We start from the raw sequence: 24,023 nt of genomic DNA, 5'->3' as shown, positions 1-24,023 counted from the left end.
GTGGCTGTGCCGTCCCCCACATTCTGTGTCCTGTGCTTTTCTTGTACCTGCTCTATCCTTTATATGTAGCCCCCTCCCCCGAATGGGGAGAGGTTTGTAGTCTTCTGCCAGCTGCTTTCTTTCATGTCAGTGCTGATGCCTCTCTCTCCTCCCGAGTCTCCTGCCACAGATGGGTACCGTCTGTCTCTTAAGACTATTTCCCCTCATTCCAGGACAGTTGGTTGTGGCACGGCCCACGAGACTGTCCCCGGTAATGGAAAATGCCCTGTGGTGGTAAACATGGCAACCACTCCACATGTGGTTCCTGAGCCCCCTCACTTAAATCCAAAGAGCCACATGTGGCTGGTGGCTACCATATTGAACAACACAGACCCAGAGTGATGTGCGATCCGTAAGTAACGGGTAGCTATGCCCTTAACCACACAATAGACCGATACAATGTTCGTTGTTGGAAAGGGCTTTGAAGAAAGCAAAGCAGAGCGGAGAAACAGTAATGAGGAGAAGCTTCACTCGCAAAGAAGCGAGCGAGCGTCAGGAAATCCCTCTTTGGGTGTGGAATGTTCCGACAGAAGCTCCGTGATGAACGCGACACTCCTGGTGGAACAGCTGGAGTGTGTCAGCGAAGCCGAGGGGGCAGGGGTCACAGCATGCCCAAGCTTGCAGGCTGTTTCACAAGAGTGGAGTTCACTGTGATGTGAAACCAGAGTAGCTGCAGAAACCACCCAGGACCAACTCCCATCCTGCCCCACACGCCCCTCTGCTGCCCCAGCAGGAGATCATGGCAGCTTAGCTCAGAGCTCAAAAGGTGCCTTTGAGCCCTGGAGTCAAGAGGACCTGCCGGTGAACTGGCTGGGTGGAGAAGGCCGCAAGATTCTAGGCCCCAGTGAGCAATAATAGAACCCTTGATGGACTTGAACGCTCACGTGTGCAGCACATGTTTGAGAGAATGGGACTCCAAGGGAGGCGGAGGCTGGAAAAGGCCAGTGTCTGTATACAGCTGGACCTTACTTAAGCGTCCGCTCCAGCAGCCCCTGGAAGCTAGCCCTGGCCACCCATCCCCATACGCCAATTAAAGAGATGAGTGATGGCGAAAGGCAGAGAGAAGTTTTCATCAGTGTGCTGGGAAGAGCAAAATTAAAGAAGTCCAGTGACCACAAGTTCATCGGATAGGAGCTGATAGGAGCTTTAGGTCTAAAGAGAGGGAGACCTCGTGCAAAAGGTGTGTAATTAAGTAGCCTTGGTCAAAGTGTGGTCCCGCCCATCATTGTCTGAAAGGTGATGTAATAACAAATGCATCTCTTAATTACTGTTATGGTCTGAATTCCTTCAGAATAATCTATCCAGCATGTAGTCTCTCCATCTTACATCATGGCTCTCACCTTAGAATGGTCCATCCTCTAGGATTTGCCGTTCCTGGAATCCAAGGTGGCTGCAGCTTTAGGACAATGACTCTTTGTGTCTTCATCGTAAAGAAAGCTGAGACAGCTCAGATAGGCAGGCATGTCTTAATGACTATCGTGCCTGGCAGAGTCAAATGGGTGTCTGAGTCAAAGGAAGACAGGCGGACACAGAACGAAGGCAGAGGCGTCCCGAGTTCCTCCTGCTCCAATTACCTCTCATGCCTGAGGAAGGAGTCAGTGTTTTTTCAGCAAAATCAGCTTCTTGGTGTCTGTTGCAAGGATGGTCAACAGAGGGACGTGGTCACCCTCTGTTCTGCTTTTCCCATGGCCTCTCCTTGCTGCCACTCCTGAGGGACCTGCACCCACTGTGGATAGAGTGCTCCAGCCTGAAAACACCAGTGTCCCAGTGTCAGAGGGATTGGCCTTTGGGGATCACCAGGGGGCACTGACTGTCTCCTGAGTCCCGGGGTGCCAGCCCTCTCCTGAGTCCCGGGGCGCTGGCCCTCTCCTGAGTCCTGCTCAGTGTGGGCCCTGAGCCTCAGCATCTCAGAGTTGCCCTTTACCTGCGTTCTTCCCTTCTGCCCTTGAGCCCTGTCCTAAGTGGGGCTCAAAGGCCAAAGTGTCGTCTCATCTCTTCACTTCTCCCGGCTGCCAGATACCCTTGTCCCTAGACACCCTCTTCTCTCCTCTACCTATAAAAATCACATTGAAAGGAGCCACAAAGTAAAAGGCATCGGGATGTCAACAGTGACCCAGCCCAGGAGTTCCCTAGAGTTCTCGTGACATGCCCCGCGTCCTAATAAGCAAATTGTGCCTGTGGCCCAAATTAATATTTGTTTAATGCGGTTCTAATCAAAACTCTAATAGGGCTGTATTTTACGATTGATTATGATTTACGAAATAATCAAAATAACCAAGGAAGTGTTCTAGGGGGGAAAATGAGGAACAAGGAGGAACCACTCGCTCAGCTGGATATTAACATGTACTCCAAATATCTAAAAAGAAATTAACAGTAAGGCCCAGTAGCTAGACAAGATGTGCAGACTGGGCAACTGGGGGCAAGCCGCAGTAAATGTAAAATGTCGTGTGCGGTGAGGGTGGTTTCTTATGCCCTGGTGAGAATGGGTTAGAGAACACACACTGCTGAGGTAATGGGAAACACTCAAGGAAAAATGGCTTTACTTAACTCGAGAGTACTGTACTGAACTCAGGATAAATGCAATACTAGATGACTTAAATGTAAAACAAAATCATTAAGTTGGCAGGACATAGTGGCACAAAGCCTGTAATGCCAGCACTTTAGGAACCCGGGGAGGAAAGACTGCTAGAAGTTTGAGGCAGGCCCGGGCACCATAGCAAGTACCAGGCCAGCTGTGACTAATAACAAGGCCCTGTCCTAAAAAGCAACAGCAAACAAAATTAAGCCAATAGATTCTAAAGACACCATAAATCCATTATTAGGACTCAATATGATTTAAGTAAATGCTCTACATGCAAAAAGAGAAAACATGGATTAGAATACCTCACAAAAAAAAACACAACGGAATTTCCAAATATGAAAAAAGCCACAAGAGGAAAAAATTATAGATTTGTTATTTAAAATGTAATGTTTGTACATGTTAAACATATAAAAATACTCTCCAAATAGCTAAAAGGTAGACTTTTAAAAATTGCAGCAGGTGTAATAAAGCATTTTTATAAATTAGTAACAAAACCACTGAGCACCACAATAGGAAAGTGACATAAATAGGAAATTCACAAAAGAGAGACTATAAATGGCCAGGAAGCGTTTGGAAACAGTTTAGCTTTTAGTAGTAATCAAACCCACAGAAGTAGGTCAGGGAGATGGTTCAGTGGGTAAGATTCCCCAGAACCCACACAAATCGACTTACGGTAGGACACGTCTGCCATCTCATGACTCCTATGGAGAGATGGAAAACAGAGACAGGAGAATCCCCAGAAACTCTCAACCGGCCTGCCTGTCATACCTCTCGGTCAACAAGAGACCCTGTCTCAAGCAAAGCAGAAGTCGGGAACGGACATCTGAGGTTGTCCTCTGATTGCTACACAAATGCAGTGGTAATTGCACACCTACACACACACACACACACACACACACACACACACACACACACACACGGGGTGGGGGCAGCAGAAGGAGGAGAGGGAGTTTTTGTTGTTGTTGTTGTTGTTATTGTTGTTGTTGTTTAAGCATAAGGGCTGAAGAGATGGCTCACCAGTTAAGAGCACCCACTGCTATTCTACAGGACCAGGGTTTGGTGTCCAGCAATCACATTATAACTCCAATCACTTATAACTCGAGCTTCAGGAGCTCCAACACCCTCTTCTGACCTCTGCAGGTACCCATACATATATCCACACCCAAACACATACATATAAATAAAATAAATCTTCGCTCTAAATCACAGAAGCATATTGAAACAGTTTTCCTATCTAACTGCCAAAGCCTTTTAGTGGTGGTACTTCATGTAAGCTGAGTTGGGAGTCACACTTTCTCAGGCATTGCCAGAGGAAAGGCCATCTGAGGCAAAAATGCAGTCATGTGAGTCAAGAGAACCATCTCTAGGCCTGTGTCCAAAGGCAGTTCATTCCAGCCCAAATTGAGCCAACTATGATGGCACGTGCCTGCAATCCCGGCACTCAGGAGGCTGAGGCAAGAGAACCAAGACTTCAAGGCCATCCTAGGCTACATAGGGAGGGCAAGGCCAGCCTGGACTATATGAGAGACCCTGTCACAAGCATACATACAAAACAAGTGTCACATCCCTGTAATGAAATGTCACGCTGCCCCTTTAAACGGAAATGGGGTACTGCTGGAGAGAAACAAGCAAAGGACAGTGTTTGGATTGATGGCTTACATTACTCTCTTTATACTTCTTTCCCTACATTTTCTATACTCTTACATTTTTATGATACGAAGTGGTATGTCCCTGTTTTTGTTTAGGTTTTGGTTTTTTTTTTTGGGGAGGCGGGGGTTGTTTTTTGGAAACAGAATCTTACTAGCCCAGGCTAGCCTTGAACTCAAACCCTTGATCTTAGTGCCTCAGCCTCCTGAGTGTGTGGACTGCAAGCACGTGCCACCACACCGGGCTTCCTTATCCACTTTCTGACACCATGGAAACCCATTTGCAGGCCCCAGTCAGGCGTCTTGCTTCTGATGTTCCCCAAATAAAAAGCAACTTGCAACACCTTGCTTGGCCCGCGCCCCCCACTCTGCACTTCTGAAGATCCTGGTATCTTTGTTCTCTTTCTGTAACGGTGTCTCTGAACACGGAGACCCCAACCTTGTTTGCTTAGTGTTGTCCCTCTTTCTTCCCGGAGAAAAGAAGAGCACATCGGCTTTCATGTTTCCAGTCCTCACCCACCCGCCATCAGTGCTTACATGTGTGTTTGATTTGGCGCCAGTTGGGGTGGGTCATGGGAACAAGCCCAAAAAAGAAAAAAAAAATGCTAGTTTCTTTTGCATTGTGAGGAGTCACTGACTCCAGCTTTGTGCTTGTCCCACAGACATGAAGCTGCCTGGTGTGCCCGGAGATTGGTACAGTTACGATTTTCTGTGCTGAAACCGTTCTGAAAACTCCAACAGAAGACTTCAGTGTTCAAGGCAAGCCAAAGGCATTTGAGAGGGAATTAAAGCCAAAAGCCAAGAATTTCACTGTCCTGGCCCCACCCACTCCGAAAAGAAGTCATTGCCCACCGGCCAGGCAGCAATGGCAAGCAAGCGGAAATCTACGACTCCGTGCATGGTCCGGACATCACAAGTAGTCGAACAGGACATGCTGGAGGAGACAGACAGGGCCAAAGACAAAGGAATGGGCATGCCGCCATCCGATGTGGCCAAGGACAGCTGGGCAGCAGAACCTGAAAACTCGTCCAAAGAAAATGAAGTGGTAGAGATGAAATCTATGGGGGAAAACCAGTCCAAAAAACTCCAGGGTGGTTATGAGTGCAAATATTGCCCTTATTCCACACAGAATCTGAACGAGTTCACAGAACACGTCGACATGCAGCACCCCAATGTGATTCTCAACCCCCTCTACGTGTGTGCCGAATGTAACTTCACAACCAAAAAGTATGACTCCTTATCTGACCACAACACCAAGTTCCATCCGGGGGAGACCAACTTCAAGCTGAAATTGATCAAGCGTAATAATCAAACGGTCCTGGAACAGTCCATCGAAACCACCAACCACGTTATGTCCCTCGCGGCCGGTGGTCCTGGAAGTGGTGACAATGACCCCGGGGTCTCCATGGGTAAAATCCCCACGATGAAGACAGGAAAATCAAAGGCAGATGCCAAGAAAGTGCCCAAGAAGCCTGACGAGGCTGCCCCGGAAAACCACATGGAAGGGACTGCCCGCCTGGTGACGGATACAGCTGAGATCCTGTCCAGACTTGGAAGTGTGGAGCTCCTTCAAGATTCACTGGGACACGTCATGCCTTCCGTACAGCTGCCACCAAATATCAACCTTGTCCCCAAGGTCCCCGTCCCTCTGAACACTACCAAATACAACTCTGCCCTGGACACAAATGCCACCATGATCAACTCCTTCAACAAGTTCCCTTACCCCACCCAGGCTGAGCTCTCTTGGCTAACAGCTGCCTCTAAACACCCAGAGGAGCACATCAGAATCTGGTTTGCCACCCAGCGCTTAAAACACGGCATCAGCTGGTCCCCGGAAGAAGTGGAGGAAGCCCGAAAGAAGATGTTTAATGGTACCATTCAGTCAGTACCCCCGACCATCACTGTGCTTCCTGCTCAGCTGGCCCCCACAAAAATGTCACAGCCCATCCTCCAGACAGCCCTGCCGTGCCAGATCCTCGGCCAGCCCAGCCTGGTGCTGACTCAAGTGACGAGTGGGTCGACGACCGTCTCTTGCTCCCCCATCACACTTGCGGTGGCAGGAGTGACCAACCATGGCCAGAAGAGACCTTTGGTGACGCCTCAAGCTACCCCTGAGCCGAAGCGTCCACACATCGCCCAGGTGCCAGAGCCTCCACCCAAGGTGGCCAACACGCCCCTCACCCCAGCTAGCGACCGCAAGAAGACGAAGTTGCAGATTGCGCACCTCAAGGCAAGCTTTTTACAGAGCCAGTTCCCTGACGATGCTGAGGTCTACCGCCTCATTGAGGTGACAGGCCTTGCCAGGAGCGAAATCAAGAAGTGGTTCAGTGACCATCGTTACCGGTGTCAGAGGGGCATTGTCCATATCACCAGCGAATCCCTTGCCAAAGACCAGATGGCCATTGCAGGCACCCGACACGGTCGCACCTATCATGTATACCCCGACTTTGCCCCCCAGAAGTTCAAAGAGAAAAGCCAGGGACAGTTGAAAACCCTGGAAGACAGCTTTCTGAAAAGCTCTTTTCCCACCCAGGCAGAAGTGGAGCGGCTGAGGGTGGAGACCAAGCTGAGCAGGAGGGAAATCGACTCCTGGTTCTCAGAGAGGCGCAAGCTTCGAGACAGCATGGAGCAGGCCGTCTTGGATTCCATGGGGTCCAGCAAAAAAGGATCAGACATGGTAGCCCCCAATGGTGCTCTATCTCGCCTGGACCAGCTCTCCGGTGCACAGTTAGCTGGTTCTCTGCCCAGCCCTTCATCAGCAATTATACAAAATCAAGAACAGATTCACCTGCTCAGGAGCACTTTCGCGAGAACCCAGTGGCCCACGCCTCAGGAGTACGACCAGTTAGCGGCCAAGACCGGGCTGGTCCGAACTGAGATTGTGCGCTGGTTCAAGGAGAACAGATGCTTACTAAAAACTGGAACCTTGAGTTGGCTGGAGCAGTACCAACAGCATCACCTGGCGGATGACCACGGCCGTGATATCGTATCAAGAAAAGCGGCGAAACAAGTTGCTGAGAGCCCAAAGAATGGAAGCGAGGTGGCTCAACAGTACGCCAAGGACCCCAGAGCGCTCTGCGAGGAGGACTCCGACAAGCTGGTCCCCAGGGTGAAAATGGGTGGCGAGCAAGCTAAGGACTGTGTGGCGGGCAAGCCCTCAGAGGCCGCCTCAGACAGGTCAGAGGGCAGCAGCCGCGATGGCCAGGGCAGTGAGGACAACGAGGAGTCAGGCATCGTGGACTTTGTGGAAGTGACGGTCGGAGAGGAGGACGCCATCTCTGAGAAGTGGGGGAGCTGGAGTCAGAGAGTGGCGGAAGGCACAGCAGACCGGGCCGACTCGGACTCGGACAGCGCCCCTGCCGAGGCGGGCCACGCCTAGACAGGTAATCAGTCCTGCCTGGTGACTCCCGAGGATAGGGAAGTGCAGATTTCCATTTTTCATTGGCACGTTAATACAGATAGAGGGTTCCAAGATGCTGACTCCGACAATATACCTTTTTTTCATTAATGTGTTAATTGTATCTGTTGACACAAATCATCCAGATCAACCAGATATGGCATGGGCATGGTATATTCAAGTATTTCTTATCAGAAACTAGAACATTTCAGATTTCAGATTTTTTTTTTCCAGAATTTGGAACATTTGCACATATAATGTGGTGTGCTGGGGGCTGGGACCCTAATCTGAATCTGAAAATATTTATATTTCACATTTGCCTTATACACAGAGACCAAGGGTAACTCCAATGCAATATTTTTCATAATTTTATGTGTGCTTGAAACATCATTTCATGGGGTGGTATTTCCTCCACCCATCATGCTGGCATTGGAAAGTTTCAGATTTTGAAGCATTTAGTAGTTTAGAATTTCAGATTCAGAATGTTCAACCTGTGTTTATCATGTATATTTATCGCGTACAGTATGTTTGCAATACATATACATAATGGGATGGTTCAGTGGAGCTCATTTGCCTATGCACTGCCTCACACACACTCGTCAGTTTCTTTTGTGTGGCAAGTCAGTCCTTTTTCAAGGTTCTTTGACAAGGGGATGAAATAAACAGGCCCTGATCATCCTGTGCCCTTATTTGTAAGGCTGTTCTCAGAGGGGATGCCCCGCTGCCTGGACCTGTTTGGACACCAGCCTTCAGGCTTGTTCATACTTGAGTCATTTCAAACTGTTAGACCAACACACCCTCTGTGTGTATTATGGTCACAGCTGGGGGAAAAAAAGAAAAAAGAAACAAGAAGGAAGGGAGTGTATTCTATCTTCTCCTTTGTTCTTTCTTTTTGTTTTGTTTTATTTCAAGTTTACTGAATTGGAGATTGAAGGTTGTTTCTTTGCACCTGGAAGACTGGAAATACTCCTTTTTTTGCCTTGTGTGGCTCAGGGAAGGTGCTTTCTGCTTAAGTCCCCGTAACCCCTTCAAATCTGGACAAGACCTGTGCAGATTTAGACCTGTGGAGCCACAAAAGCCAGGGAAGGGAGGTTACCATGGTTACTAATGGCCATGTCATCCACATAATGGGACAGGCCTTGAAGCCCTTGGTGAGTCTGCTTCCCAAGAGGTCAGCGCAAGTCAAAACCCGACTGCAGCAGCTGACTTGGCTGTGTGTGTGGAGAAAAGGAGGTGGGGGAGGGGCACCTTGAAACCTAAGCCTGAAAGGCCCACAGTTTGGCCAGGTGAGCTGCTCTAGAGATCACTGAAAAAGCCACAGAAGGGGCCTCCCAAGATACCCTTTGAAACAAAGGTAAGACTCTTTGTATGGTCCTGAAGGAAACCCTACAGGTTTCACACTTCCATGCTGATGAACTTAGACAACTTGGGCCAGACCATGCTGCTCATTATTAACTCGTTTATTGCATGATAAAATGAGGTGCCTGGCAAATCCGTAAAACCCTCTGGAAGCTTTTTCTAACCAATTGCGGCAACAGTTTAATGAGTGGTCAACCCCAGAGTACCAACACATCTTCTTGAGGAACTTCCTGTGAGTCCGGGAAAGGATACAGCCCAAAGAGGAGGTGCTGGTGATAGGCAAGAGTCCTGAGATCCACAGGAGTATCAGCGGGTCACCTCTCTCTGGCTACCTTGTGTCTTCCCGCTCTCTGGCCACCTTCTTAGGAAGCCCTGCCATTCTAGCTATGCCTCCCCTGTTGAAACAGTGGTTTTGTTTTGTCTTGGTTTTTTGTCCTCATGAATGCTGTAGTTTGCCCTGAGCTTCTCTTCTTGATCTTGATCCATGGTATGAATTTACATGTTTCTATTTCTTTCCACCCTAGAGCTGACAATAGATTCAGTTCCATTCAACAATACATTGAGCATCCTGTATACTGGTTGTCATAGTCAATACCAAAAGACAATGAAGGGAGACAGACGGTGCAGTTCCCATTTCCAACAGAGCTCAGTTGGGCTGAGGACAGAGACAGCACTTCCCATTACTAGCCAGTATGACATGTGAGGTGCGGGTCCTCATTGGAGGCATACCCAGACTAGGCATCATGGGGGGTTAAGGGGAGAAGGGATATTGACTCTGGGGTAGCTTTTAGGAGAGCCAAGAAACCAGACAAAGAAAGGAGTTGTTCAAGCAGAAAGAGCAGCGTGGGCCAAGGTCCAGAGATGGTACATGTGAGGACCAGAAGAGGATTGGCATGGACAGAAAAGTGGTTTGGGTTCTGTTAATGATTAAGAGAAGCAAGCTGAAAGCAAACCTAACTGTTTTCTCTAAGAGGCTGAAGCTATTCTGAACCAGCTGTGTTGGCTGAATGGGGCGTGAGGACACAGTACCCCAGTGTGGGCTCAGATGGTGTTTCCTCATCCCCACAGCTGAGTGAGAGGTAGCCCAGGGGAGCTGTCCCCCAGAGAGACGTGGCCACCTGTTGGCCTCCCTTCCCCGAAGGTATACACCATCTGAGTAGGTGCATGACTGCCTGATTCCCTGAGGCCTGAAGAAAACAGAGATGGGAGATGCTAAGATCACCAGAAGAAGTTTGGGGGAAGGAGAAGGAAAGATGGGTGAAGGTTTCCGGAGGAGCAGCAACCTAGCCGCTTCTCAGGATGCCCGTGTCTTACCTAGTTCTCTGGCAGAGGCAACTCTCTATATTCTTATGATCCAGAAAGGGAGCCTCAGACAGCAGGGAACTCACCCACATTCCTCTATCCATCAGCTCAGCTGGATTCTAAAGCCCCTACTCTTCCTGCCGCCATCTGAAAGGTCCCATTGCTCTTGGTCACCCTCCTCCCACTCTCTCTTCACTGACCTCCACCTTCCATCTAAGCATGTGGAGAATGGCCCAGGAGTTGAAGTTGACTGTTGAATTAACACCAGACCACTCAGAATGGTAGGGAGTGCCTATATTCCCATTTTCTAATTATGGTAACTGTGAGCTTACAGAATATTCCTGAACGAGATACTGGAGCTTTTCAGTACCTAGTGCTACCACCTATTCACGATAGCCTCCTGATGGTTCAGGGGTCCATGTTATAGAGGATGGGCCTGTAGGCCACACAGGCAGCAGCATCTGAAACCTGGCCCAAGTCCTAACCAGAAACACCCATCAAACAAGTCTTCCAACTTAGAGAGCAGAAAAATCTCCCTAAATTGTGGATCTCTTGACATCCATGGATATGCCTAACACGTGTACTGGGACCAAGGCTCAGTTGATTAAAATGACTGTTGACTGCCCCTGTAAAAAGCTGAGCACACTAGTAGCACATACCTGCAATCCCAACACTGGGGAGGCAGAGAGCGGAGGAGCTCAGAGCTTACTGGTCAACCAGTTCAGCCAAATCGGTAAGCTCCAGATTCATCAGGAAATCTTATTTTGAAAACTAAGGTGAAGAATGATTAATGAAACCCAATGTCAACCATATATATATATGAATGAAATTGCAGCTATGTGCAATGGGAACATATACAGTAATCCCAAAATAATTCATGGTTTTAACCTCATGAAGGTGCTATCTTACACACAAGATGGTAGAAAGGCAGAGATCCCTGAAGCAAGAAGCGCCAAGGGCTCAAGGATCAGATTTTCCCTTATGGGACTGAGTATCTCTACCTGTAAAGCCCTCAGCATTAACTTCTGCAAGGCTCATGACCGTGAATGCCCCACACCATGCTCACCTCAGCCTTAAGGTTAGGCATAAAGATTACCAATCCGTCCCAGCCCTGAAGTGATGTTCTCTTGATTGGCATTATTTTTGATTGATCTCGCTGATAGTTGTCGCTTAATAAGAGGTAGAAAAATAAACTTTTTCTTTCCTAAAACTTAAGTCAGTCTGCTTAGGCAAGACATTGTCAAGCATATGCCTGAATGTGCAGTCAAATGACCTATCTTATTGCTGCTGCAGCAGCTGCTGCTGCCGCTGATGATGATGATGATGATGGTGGTGGTGGTGGTGATGATGATGGTGGTGGTGGTGGTGATGATGGTGGTGGTGATGTTGATGATGATAGTGATGATGGTGGTGGTGGTGGTGGTGGTGGTGGTGGTGGTGGTGGTGGTGATGAGCTTCCGTTTATTGTCATATACTGTCTGCTTGGCATTCTCTGAAACATATCTATTAAATCCTTTGAACCTCACCACCATCTAGTGAGGCAGGCACAGCTTTCCCTCCATCTTGTAGAGCACAAAAGCTGATAAAACTTGGAACCACCTCTCATCTGCCAGCCCAGTGTCTACTCACTGAGGCCAACATCCTCTTCAATAGTGGCACCACTGCCATAGCCTAGGACAATAAATAAGATGTAGGCATAATGTGCTTGGGTTATATTAGAAGCTAATACAACATTCTGTATTAATTACTTTCTTGTTAGTGTGATAATATACACGACAGAGACAACCTACAAATGGGAAATGCATTATTGGTTCACAGCTTTCAAAAATCTTAGTTCATTATGGCAGGAAAAGCATGGGAACAGGGCTACCTCCATCCCCAGAAGGAGCTTCCTTACAGTGTAGACCAGAAAGCAGAGAAAAACTGCTCAGAAGCAGAGCAGATATATTCTTCAGAGGCCTGCCCCTAAGTGGCCTACTACCGCCGGCCATTTTCTGCCTCTCAAAGACTCCAAAGCCTTTGAAATCTAAGATATATACATAAACCAGAAGTCCATGTGGACTGTTCTTTTTAAAGACTTTTTTTTTAATTATGTGTGTGCAGAGGGGGTGGGTTGTGCACATGTGTGCAGTACCCAAGGTGGCCAGAAGAGGGCGTTGGATGTATTGGAGCTGGAGTTAACAGGCAATTAAGAGCTTCCCATCTTGGATTCTGGGAACCAAACTTGGGTCCTCTGCAAGAACATTATGTACTCTTAATCACACAGCCATGTCTCCAGCCCCCACCATCTGGACTGTTTTATACGAGTTATACACACAGAAATTAGAGGAGCCCAGAGGGAGAAAGGTGGCTTTTTTTTTTTTAATTAAAAAAAAAAAAGAAAAAAAACCTACCCACCCATCCACATGTGCAAGCCTTCTTCTCATTCAAACAAAGGAAATGCAGAAACCTGAAGTAACTCGCCAGAATTCACTCAGCTAAGTGTCTAAATTTGGCTCACGATCTCCAGCCACTATCTTCACGGCCTCCAGATTTCTGACAGTTTCCAACTCCTGATGATTAGTGATGGCTCAGGGAAGGTGTGAAATTTGTGAAATGTCAAAAAAAAAATTGCCATGGCTCAGCTTGCTTAAAATATTTAAGGCTGATTAATTGTTGCATGCTGACTACAACTTAAGTCCAGAATATGTACACCCCTCACACACTGTTCAGATTAGCTGTCTATAGACAGAAGAATGAATGAGTGAACATGAATGAATGAATGAATGAATGAATGAATGAATGAATGAATATACTCTAATCATTAGATTGCATGCCTCTCTTCCCCACCAGATCTTTGAAGTCAGGGACCCCACCTCATCAGTCTCTGAGTTCCTGGGGCAGAGTTGGAGGAGATGCTCAGTCATGGTTTTCTCACTCCGTTTGCTATTGCTAGTAACACAGGCCAGATGGCTTTGAGAGAAAAGGGGTTGATTTTGGCTACGCTTTTGGAGGTCCATGGTTGAATGACCATCTGGTGATGGCCTTCTTGCTGGTAGAATCCCAAAACAGTTCAGAGACAGGAAACATGGAGTGTGTGTGTGTGTGTGTGTGTGTGTGTGTGTGTGTGTGTGGTGATCTCTCTCACTATTTTATGTTTTTTATTATATTTATTAAAATGTGTTGCCTGTACATGTTTATGGTTTCTTCATGGCGTCTCTGTATGTGCTTTGGTTATGTCCATCCTCAATCTCTCTCTTTTCCCCAGGCCTCCTTCTCTACTCCCTAACAGTCACTCTTCCGCCTCCAAGTCTAGTGTTGCACTGTTTTGTTCTGTTTTCTCTTGTTTCTACATACAAGAGAAAATATGTGATGTTTGTCTTCCTGTGTTTGGCTTATTTCTCTTAACACAGTGAGCTCCAGACCCATCTGTGGCAAGACCTCGTTCTCCTTTATGATGAAACATCCTTTTGTGTTGTATGCACCATACTGGCTTCTGCCTGTTTGTCCTTTGACGGACATGTAGATTAATTGCATGTCTTGGCTCCTGTGAATCATGCTGCAGAAAACGTGGCTATGCAGACATCTCTAGTATGTACTCCCTTTGGGTCCTTTGGCTATACAGCCAGATCAGATGGTACTTCTATGTTGAGCTTTTTTCTTTGTTTGAGGTTTTAGTTGCGGGGTGGAGAGTGGATTTTTTGTTGCTGTTGTTGCTGCTTGTTTGTTTCTTGGCTGTTTCTGAGGAACTTCTGTACTGTAGATGTAACACTGCTGCATACTGTAACAGTTACCTTTCTTGTTGTAACCAAATACCTAATTAGAAGCAGTTTAAGGGAGACAGGGCTCCTTCTTGCTTGCAGTTCAAGGAGATGCAGCTTATCACAGTGGGAAAGGCATGGTGGCAGACGCAAGACACCAGCTGGTCACTTGCATGAGCAGTCAGGAAGCCAAGCGAGACTGGAATGGGACCAGTGACATAAAACATCAAGACCCAGACCCAGCTGCTCACCTCTCCAACAAAGTTCTACCTAGCAGAGCTTCCACAGCCTTACAAAACAACATTGCTAGTAGTACTCCTTGGTTTACAGAGGGCCACCTTCTCACTCCATCCTCACGTGGACTCTACAGTATGTGTTCACACCCCAGCATCTTTTTCTCTGCTTACCCAGTCCTATTAGATTAGGGCTTAACTGTTCTACACTTGCTTACCTATTTAAACGATCTTGTCTGCAAATGCAGGGCTACAATATACACATACAGTCACTGCGGAACACTTAAAGAGCTGTCTGTTGTTGGAATTAAATAAGATAATAAACGAGAGCCCCTAGGTGCTGACATTAAGATCGGCACCTGTTCCTTTAGAGATGCCTGTGAACCCTTTTCCGCCTCTCCATATGATGAACTTGCCTGATTACTTCCTGCCTTTCCAAACAGACATTTTCCGTTGGGCTCTGCTTGTGCAAGTTCATGCCATTCACTCACCGTATAACAAGAGGAGTGTGTGAGAGAGGCCTGGGGCAGCATCATGGGCTGACATTTGCTGAGCGTGTACCATGCCAGGAACTGCTCAAGCACCTCACCTGTGCCCACTCATCCTCACAGTAACTCTGTAATCAGCCTCAGTTTCTTCATGGATGGCCCGTAGAAAAGACACAAAGAAAGATGACCTACCCAAGGTCATCCAGGTAGAAAGTAGTGAAGCTGGGATTCAAACCCAAACCTAGATGTGTTACCCTTGTCCTTGTTAGCTTTAATGGTCCACTTGACACAGCCCGTTGTCAGCCATCCAGCTGAGAACCTGAATTGGGTAATGATGTAGATCAAATTGGCATGTCTTGATTGATAATTGCTATAGGAGGACCCAGCCCACTATGGCAGTGCATCCCTCAGCAAGTGATCCCAAGTGTACAAGAAAGCTAACTGACTATAAGCCAGCCTAGGAACCAGAAGCCAGAGTTCTCCATGGTTCCTGCTTGTACTTCCTTGGCTGTGAAGTGAGTTCCTTGGTCAGAGGCAATGCTGTATAGACTAACAAGGAGACCTGCTTTCAAGTTCCTGCCTTGAGCCTCTGCCTTGACTTCCCTCAGTGATGGACTAGTATGGTTCATCACAGACTAGCAAGCTAAAATAAGCCCTTCCTCCCCTAAGGGAGTTTCATCACAGCAACAGAAATAAAGCTGGAACACCAATTTAAGAGTCTCCCCAGCCAGGCAGCAGTGGTGCATGCCTTTAATCCCAGCACTCAGGAGGCAGAGGCAGGCAGATCTCTGTGACTTCAAGGCCAGCCTGGTCTACAGAGTTAGTTCCAGAACAACTAGGGCTGTTACACAGAGAAACCCTGTCTCTAAAAACAAAACCAAACAAAACAAAAAGTCTCCCTGATTGGGGCTGGAGAGATGGCTCAGCAGTTAAGGACACTGGCTGTTCTTCTCTCAGTTTGGGTTCGATTCCAAGAACCTACATGACAGCTCACAACCGTAACTCCAAGATCTGGCACCCTCACATAGACATGCATGCAGGCAAAACACCAATGCACATAAAACAAAAATAAATTGTTTTTTTAAAAAGTCCCCCTGGTAGGACTGAGATAGGATTCCACTGTAAGTAGATTCTCTTGAACTCCACTGGACACTGCCTACCAATTGTAGGGAGAAGAAGGAGCCCCATGGCCCTCAGACGGCAACTGTGATTGAGCTCCCCATCAGTCTAGGTGTGGAATTTACCCAGTCTGTAAGTCTCAGCAAGTTCTCCTCCCCCAGAAGCTCCTCAAACCATCACAAAGATGGAGAGCTTTGGCCAGCTGAGCCAAAGTTGGACACAGGTCTGTCTGGAGTCAACTCAGAATGGTAGTTTTCCTGTCAGCTCAAGTTCTCTCTCAATTCTACCTCAAGTCAGATCATGCCTTCCATTCCAAATAAGACTGTTGTCTTTCTGTTTGCCTGTCCACGGCTATTAAACACTCTTCTAGGGAGCTGGAGAGATGGCTCAGTGGTTAAGAGTACCAGCTGCTCTTCCAGAGGACCCGGGTTCAATTCCCAGCACCCACGTGGCAGCTCACAACTGTCAGTAACTCCAGTTCCAGGGAATCTGACACCTTCACACCAATGTACATAAAATAAAAAATAAAGATAAAAAAGAACAAAGTATAAAAGAAAAAAAACACTCTTCGAATATTCCCTTATTCCCCAGGAATCTATGTCTGCATCCTCTTGAACCCACTCCATCCAAAACCTAACCATGACCTACAAAGGAACTGCAGTTAAACTGAAAGCAGGCTTCTTCCCAACAGTCTCAGAGACCAGATGACAGTGAGGTCAAATGGTTAACAGAGAACCAGACCTCCATGAGTAAGCAGTACACTTGCTTAGCCCAGCGATACAAAAGATTTCTAGGGCCCCATGCTGCTGGAATCAGGATGTGTGGCACATCTGTGCGACAGGCATTTTAACATGCCCCACTACAAATCTGACACACTTCCCACTTTACGAACCTTGGGTGTGTTGGATTTACCTCGTTGGTGAAACAGAGTCCCACCCTACATAGCTGCATGGCCCTAAGATGTTTGTCCTTTAGAGTCTAAGCCATGTAACTCTCAGCCTCAGATAAGAGCACAGTGACTGTATGTCCCCTCTCTCCTCCTGTGAAAGCATCTTGCCTTAACAAATGCATTGAGACGGGGTTGCCACTGGGTTAGATGATGCTTAATTAGGGTTTCTATTGCTGTGAAGAGACAGTATGACCATAGCAACTCTTATAAAGGAAAACATTTAATTGGGGCTGGCTTACAGTTCAGAGGTTCAGTCCATTATCAGTATGGTAGGAAGCAGGGAGGCACACAGGCAAGCATGGTGTTGGAGAAGGAACTGAGAGTTCTGTATCTGGATTGGCAGGCAGCAGGAAGAGCAAGTGAGTCACTGGGTCAGGCTTGAGCTTCTAAAACCTCAAAGCTTGCCCCCAGTGACACACTTCCTCCATCAAGACCATACCTGCTAATAGTGCCACTCTCTATGAGCCTAAGGGGGCCATTTTCATTCAAACCACCACATTCCACTCTCTGGCCCCCATAGGCCTGTAGCCATATCGTAGTGCAAAAATGCATTCAGTCTCTAATTTCAAAATCTCCATAGTCTGTAACAGTCTCAAACTTGTTTAAAAGCCCTAGGTCCAACGTCTCTTCTGAGACTCACAGAAATCTCTTAACGAATGCCCTGGAAATCAAAATGAAAAGGTAGATCACGTACTTCCAACATATCATGGCACAACCTATACCTTACTGTTCCAAAAGGAAGAAAGTGAGGAAACACTGGACCAAAGCGAGTCCAAAAACCATCTGGGCAAACTCCAAATTCTGCCCTTCCCTGTCTGATGTCAAAGTGCTCTTCAGATCTCCAGTTCCTTTCAGCTTTGTTGATGGCAACACATTTCTCTCTCTTGGGCTGGTTCCACTCCCTGTTAGCAGCTCTCCTCAGCAGGTATCCCACCACTCTGGCATCTCTAACATCTTGGGGTCTCCAAGGCCATCCAGGTGTCAGTGTCACAGCTTCACACAATGGCCTCTCTAGGCCTCCACGCAGGGATACCTCTGCCACGTGCCTGGCCTCACAGCAGCTCTCCTTAGCTGCAGAGGGAGGTTCCACAACCCCTTTCTACTATCCTTGACTCTAAAGCCAGAACCGCATGGCCAAAGCTGCCAAATTCTGCTGCTTGCTGGAGCTGGAGTATGACCCCCTTGTTTAATGACACCTTCACCAGCTTTCTTTCTTGCTATTTTCTTCCACTGCCTAAGCTGGGATGTGCGGGAACTCACTCTGTAGACCAGGCTGACCTTAAACTCAGAGATTTGCTTGCCTCTGTCTCCTGAGTGCTGGGATTAAAGGCGTATACCACCACGCCTGGACCTAACTTGTTCTTTAATTCCTTTTCACAAATTAGAAGCTTAGTTGGGTGAGGTCTTACCCTGAGGCCCCCACACCCTTTATTCCATTTAGCATCAGGCTTTTCTTTAAATTTTTTCTTGTGGTCTTTTTCTCCTCAAACTGTGTATTTTGTATTTTTCCTTGCTCAGCTTGCTCCTTTTCATTATAGATCTGCAGAATACTGCCCACTAATAACCAAGTAACACAGTCAATGCTGGGTTGTTTTGAAATGTCCTCTGCCAAAACAGTTAATCCATAACTCTTCAACTTAACCTAGGGCAGATTTTTTGAACAAGGGCAGAAAGCAACCATGTTCTTTGCCAAAATATCACAAGAACAGTCTCTAGGCCACATGTTAATATTCTCCCCTGAAACCTCTTGAGCCAGGCCCCCACAGTTCAAATCACCCTCAGCACCACTGTCTTCCATGTTCCTACTGGAATGGCCCATTAAGCTGTACTTAAAGTGTTCGACTGTTTTCCTAACCCAGAGACCCAAAGTCCACATTCCTCCAAATAAAAACATGGCCAGCTAATCACAGCAACACCCCAGTCCCTGGTACCAACTTCTGTCTTAGTTAGGGTTTCTATTGCTGTGAAAAGACACCATGACCACAGAAACTCTTATAAAGGAAAACATTTTAATTGCAGGGGGGGGGGTAGCTTACAGTTCAGAGGTTTAGTCCACTATCATCATGATGGGAAGCATAGAGGTATGAAGGCAGACGTGGTGCTGGAGAGGTAACTGGGAGTGCTACATCTGGATGGGCAGGCAGCAGGAAGAGCAAGTGAGCCACTGGGCCTGGCTTGAGCTTCTGAAAACTCAAAGCCCCCCCCCCAATGAGGCCACACCCACTCCAACAAGGCCACACCTCCTAGGAGTGCCCCTCCCTATGGGCTTAAGCAGACCATTTTCATTCAAACCACCACAGATGAGGACTGCCACGGGGACCTCCCAGAACATTCGTGTAGAACTCGGCACTGTTCGGAGGAAGCTGGACCTAGTGATGGGGAGGCCTTTGAGAGGAAACAGAGCCAGATGAAGGAGAGCTTTCATCCCCTCTTTCAACAGCTCCGCAGCCCCTCCTTGGAGTATGAGGGAAAAGATGGGCCGTAAATGGACATTTGCAAAGCAGAAACCACAGAGAACAAGGAATTTCATCTTCAACCTCACGGTGCCACGGCATCCAGTTATCTGACGTAACGAAGTAGGGTTCTGTGGGAGAGGGAGTCAGAGAGACTAAGAGAATATGTTATGGAAGATATTCACCATCTCTCTCGTGTAGTGCAGAGCTATTCTCTCCCAAGTCCTCAGGGGCCAGAGAGAAAATCCTAATGGGAAAATAAAAAAAAAAAAAAAAACAGAACAGAAAGCTGTCACGTGGTTCTCTTTGGTTTTTTCCACGTTTCACCAACATGTAGAGTTCTAGGGAAGCAGATTTTGCCAGAATTAGTATTTTCAACATGGCGAATTGTCTTCAAAGCAGGTGTAGGGGGTGGGAAGGTTTCCTGTCCCTAGAAGGTGTTTCTATTGAGGTTGGGAAAGCCTTTTCCATGGAGGCCATAAGAAAACGTGCCTAGTGGCCTTGCAGCTTCCTCCAAAGCTCTAGGGTGAGGTGACCCACTGGGCATGCATGTTATCTGACCCAGTGATAAGACTCCCTAGGGAGTTAGCCACACAGACGAAGCACAGTGATAGGGTGTAAAGAAAACAACCAACACTCAAAGGCGGACTTCATCACTCCCCTTTCCAACAGCCACCACGGTAACAGCTCGGCACCCACCCCCCCTTTCCACTCACTAACAAACACCTGTTGAGTGTCCCATGTGGGCCAGACACTACAGGGAGATGGTGGCTGGGGCCAGCAAGGTACACCGTGGGTACCATCCATGGCCATTGGTACTACCTCATACTAACAAAACCGTCAACTGGACAAGTGAAGGCAGTGTGTGACGGCCATGCTAGAAGGTGTCTTGGCTGCATCACTGAGAGATAACTCCCATTTGTGATAGGGTCAGGGACGGGAAGCACTGTGAACAGGTGCCATGGAGGAGAAAAGCCAGAGGAAATATGCCCCAGCTAAGTCAGAACGCATTCCTGCAGGGCCTGAGGCACGATGAAGACTGGGCCTTGTTCCCAGGGCAGCTCGGGAAGGCAAGGAAGGGAGTAACCACGATGGCTTAGAACTGTCACACTGGGACATGGGAGCAGGGCCACGCCCAGTGTGCCGGGGCCTCTGATCAGGGCCCTGACACTAGAATATGCCAATTGACAAATGACTGTGGCAGGTGGCGAAAGGGAACATGGGTCAGTGTAGATGTAACCAACCGTCTTATTAAATAAGAAACACAGAAACAATGTAAAAGAGAAAGCCGAGAAGTCAGAGCTCAGAGCTAAAATCTCACCCTTCCTCCTGCTGTCCCAGCTTCGCGAAAAGAGAGCTACTTCCTGTCGGTTCGTTTTTTTAAAGTATGTTGTTCTGCCTTCTCATTGGTTGTAAACCCAAACACATGACTGCCTCGTCACTGTCTGAATGTACAGCCCCCTAGGTCTTAAAGGCATATGTCTCCAATGCTGGCTGTATCCCTGAACACACAGAGATCTTATGGGATTAAAGGCGTGTGCCACCACCGCCACACTCTTGCTATGGCTCTAATAGCTCTGACTCCCAGACAACTTTATTTATTAACATACAATCAAAATAATAATTCAGTACAATTAGATTATCACCACAGGTCAGGGCTTGCTTTGTCTGCCCTTGCTCCCTTCGATCTGAACACGGTAGGACCGTGAGAAACAATAGGCATGGCCACCATCCAGACACTGCCCACCGTCGCTTGGCACCAAGCAGGACCCTGGCACTGGAGAGAAAATTAGACTAGTCGGATGAGGCACTTGCTGACCGGCTGGCCTTTAGGTTTGGGCCATGAGCAGACACCTCTGGACAGGGGCCCCATTTCCAGAGTCACTTTGAGAGTTCTGCCCAGCTCCCACAGCCTGAACCTTGACCATGGCCACATACTCCCAGAAGGGTAGAGGAGAGTTAGAGTCTAAGAGATCTAAAGCCTGGAGCCATGCTAGTATATTTGGGATAACAGCAAAAGAAAAATGGGTAGGGGGTGGGGTGGGGGGTGGAGATAAGCTTTGTCCACTTTTTTCTGGATCTGACATTTTGCTTGATTATCCATACTCATCATCGTTATTACAAATGGTTGGAGGATCATACATGTTTATACCCATGTTTAAAAACTATATTAAGAAGGTTGGTAAGGCTGGGCAGCGGTGTCGCACGGCTTTAATCCCAGCACTTGGGAGGCAGAGGCAGGCGGATCTCTGTGAGTTCAAGGCCAGCCTGGTCTATAGAGTGAGATCCAGGACAGGCACCAAAACTACACAGAGAAACCCTATCTTGGGGGAAAAAAGAAGAAGAAGGTTGGTAAGATGTTCTAGTCTGAGTTTGATTGTTGGAACACACACAGGATAGAAAAGAGAGAAACGGCTCTCATAAGTTGTCCTATCTCCTCCACATGTGCATCTCTCTCTCTCTCTCACTCTCTCTCTCTCTCTCTCTCTCTCTCTCTCTCTCTCTCTCACACACACACACACACACACACACACACACACACACACCTTGTCAGCCTACACCCACGGCTCCAAATTTACACTTAAATCAGGCAAAGCAAGGCAGTATTTCTTGAGTCCTTGTACGTCCGACTTTACATCAATATAGTTGAAATACCTGGCAGGAATGACTGAGCTGGAAATGTTTATTTTAGCTCACAGTTCAGAGCAGTTTAGGCCATGGTGACTGGGAGCTGTCTTACTGGGTCTGGGGGTGTGGCCAAACATGCGGTGGGAGCCTGTGACTGATGGGAAGCAGAGAGAACAGGAAGCAGCCAGGGATAATATACCCCCAGGAACCCTCCTCCCCTGGTGTCCTAGTTCTTAGCTCCCCACAATAGCACCACAGCTCAAGGGCTCAAACACAGGTGGGCCTGTGGGGGGGGTATTTCAGATTCAGACCAAGCCCGAACGTGAAGGGCATCGGTCCCTCCTTCAAACCCATGACGGCTTTGGAAGGAGTCCCCAAGCTGCAGGAGGACTAGGAAGAGGCCTTCCACCCTAAGAAATGACAGTCCTCTCTCTGACATCTCTTTGGTCTATGTCATCCCTCCAGGGCACTCGGTCTGAACTTCCGTACTGGCATCGGGGATGCTCTCTGTCTTTGAAGAAGGAAGAAAGCCCGCCCCAGCGGCTGTGGGCCGTCTCACCAGCGACTCGGAGCGGAAGTGCTTTAGTGGCGCATGTGGCGCGTGCCTGGAGGCCACGGGAACTTCGAAGCTCTCAGTGGCCCTCCCAGAGGCCGGGTGGGAATTGTTGTTCATAGTGCCAAAGTCCTACTACTGCGTTTTCAATGGGTCCCTGTACATAGTCTCTTGCCTCTGCCCCCACCCCACCTCTTGCTATACTGGAACCGATTTATACAATGTGGGAATTTTGTTACCTTTTTAATCGAGGGCAACTTCCTTTTCCAGCACTTCCGTGGTAAGGTGTTTGCTTTTTTTTTTCTCCCCCAGGAAGGAGGGCTAACCACATTACATTGCTTTTCTCTTTTTTCTTTTCACTTTATTAACAAGGGGGAGGGAGTATTAGTATTAGCGCCACTATATCTACTGGATTTTAGGTAGGAAGAATTTCTTTCTTTTTTTAAGGTAGTTTGGCATTTGGGAGATGTCTTTGTGGGAAGGGCTGAGGTTGGTCCTCTGGCTCAACATTGGATGGGTTCACAAATAGCAGGCCTTCCGCGTCAAGCCCATTCCCAGTTTCCCCGGCTGCCTTTTGGGGACCTTGCCTCAGCCCGATGCCAAGAGGTGGGTCTGGCTTCTCAACTGCTTGGATAATTGGGGAGCGGGTGTCTGCCCTCTTTACAAATCTTTTTTAAATACCAGCAGAAAGGGCTCCCACACTTGATGATGCCATCATTACTCTTAGGAAATGAAAAGAGTGGTCTTTCGGCCCCCGCTCGCACAAAGGTGAACATCTCTGGGTTTCTTTGCTCATCCTCACTGCCTTTTCTTGGTGTGGCATTTGACAAGATTTCAGCTCGAAGCCTCACTATCAACTGATTTTATTTTTGTTCGTGTGTGTGTATGTGTGTGTGTGTGTGTGTGTGTGTGTGTGTGTGTGTGTGTGTGTTTGGGCCAATTTTAGATACCTGAGTGCACTTTTTTTTTAGTTAGTTGTAACTTTGAAAGAAGGAAAGCCAAGAGATCTATCTCGTATAAATGTCTCGACGTGGATTCTGTTTGCTGTCCTTGTCCCCTTCCCCTCCCCAGCCCTGTGACCCCACGATACACTGCACAAATAAAATACTAGGGAGTTTGAATAAAAGCAGTTTTTCTAACTTGTTTCTCATTTGTTGTAACTCAATAAAGCAAAGACTAAACATTTTTATAACCTTTCCTCTGCTCCTTGCTCATCATTGCTATCCGGCTCCTGAGGTCTCAGCCTACACTCCTTCCTGACGGGGCACCTCCCACTGCCAATTCATTGTGACCTTATTTTTTTAAGGTTTAGTGTGTGTGTGTGTGTGTGTGTGTGTGTGTGTGTGTGTGTGTGTATGTGTGTGCATGATGAAACAGGAATTATCCCTTCTGTTCATATCCCTGTGACCCAAATTCTAGTCATGGTAACACTTGGCTGTAAGGGAGGCTGGCCAAGTGGCCCAGAGCCAGAAGTGGAGGAGCCCCTCCCCTAAGAGGAAAGTGGAGTGGCCATCATGGTCAAGACAATCAACCACA

General features: G+C 47.7%; 1 protein-coding gene across 2 annotated transcripts in view; it reads left to right on the top strand.

Annotated features, from left to right (window-relative positions):
* Zhx2 (zinc fingers and homeoboxes 2) overlaps positions 1 to 23,684 on the top strand; it is a 159,698-nt gene extending 136,014 nt beyond the window's left edge. For both annotated transcript variants that reach the window (XM_006990680.4, XM_076555755.1), the window contains exons 3-4: positions 4,929 to 7,649; positions 22,400 to 23,684. In XM_006990680.4, the coding sequence (XP_006990742.1) occupies positions 5,132 to 7,645 (2,514 nt within the window). In that variant the 5' untranslated portion in view covers positions 4,929 to 5,131 and the 3' untranslated portion in view covers positions 7,646 to 7,649; positions 22,400 to 23,684. The remainder of the gene's footprint in view (positions 1 to 4,928; positions 7,650 to 22,399) is intronic.
* The last annotated feature ends 339 nt before the right edge of the window (positions 23,685 to 24,023 follow it).

This window comes from Peromyscus maniculatus, chromosome 20, assembly GCF_049852395.1.
Source record: "Peromyscus maniculatus bairdii isolate BWxNUB_F1_BW_parent chromosome 20, HU_Pman_BW_mat_3.1, whole genome shotgun sequence".
Classification (NCBI taxonomy): Eukaryota; Metazoa; Chordata; class Mammalia; order Rodentia; family Cricetidae; genus Peromyscus; species Peromyscus maniculatus.
This window is presented reverse-complemented; position numbering and strand designations above follow the sequence as displayed.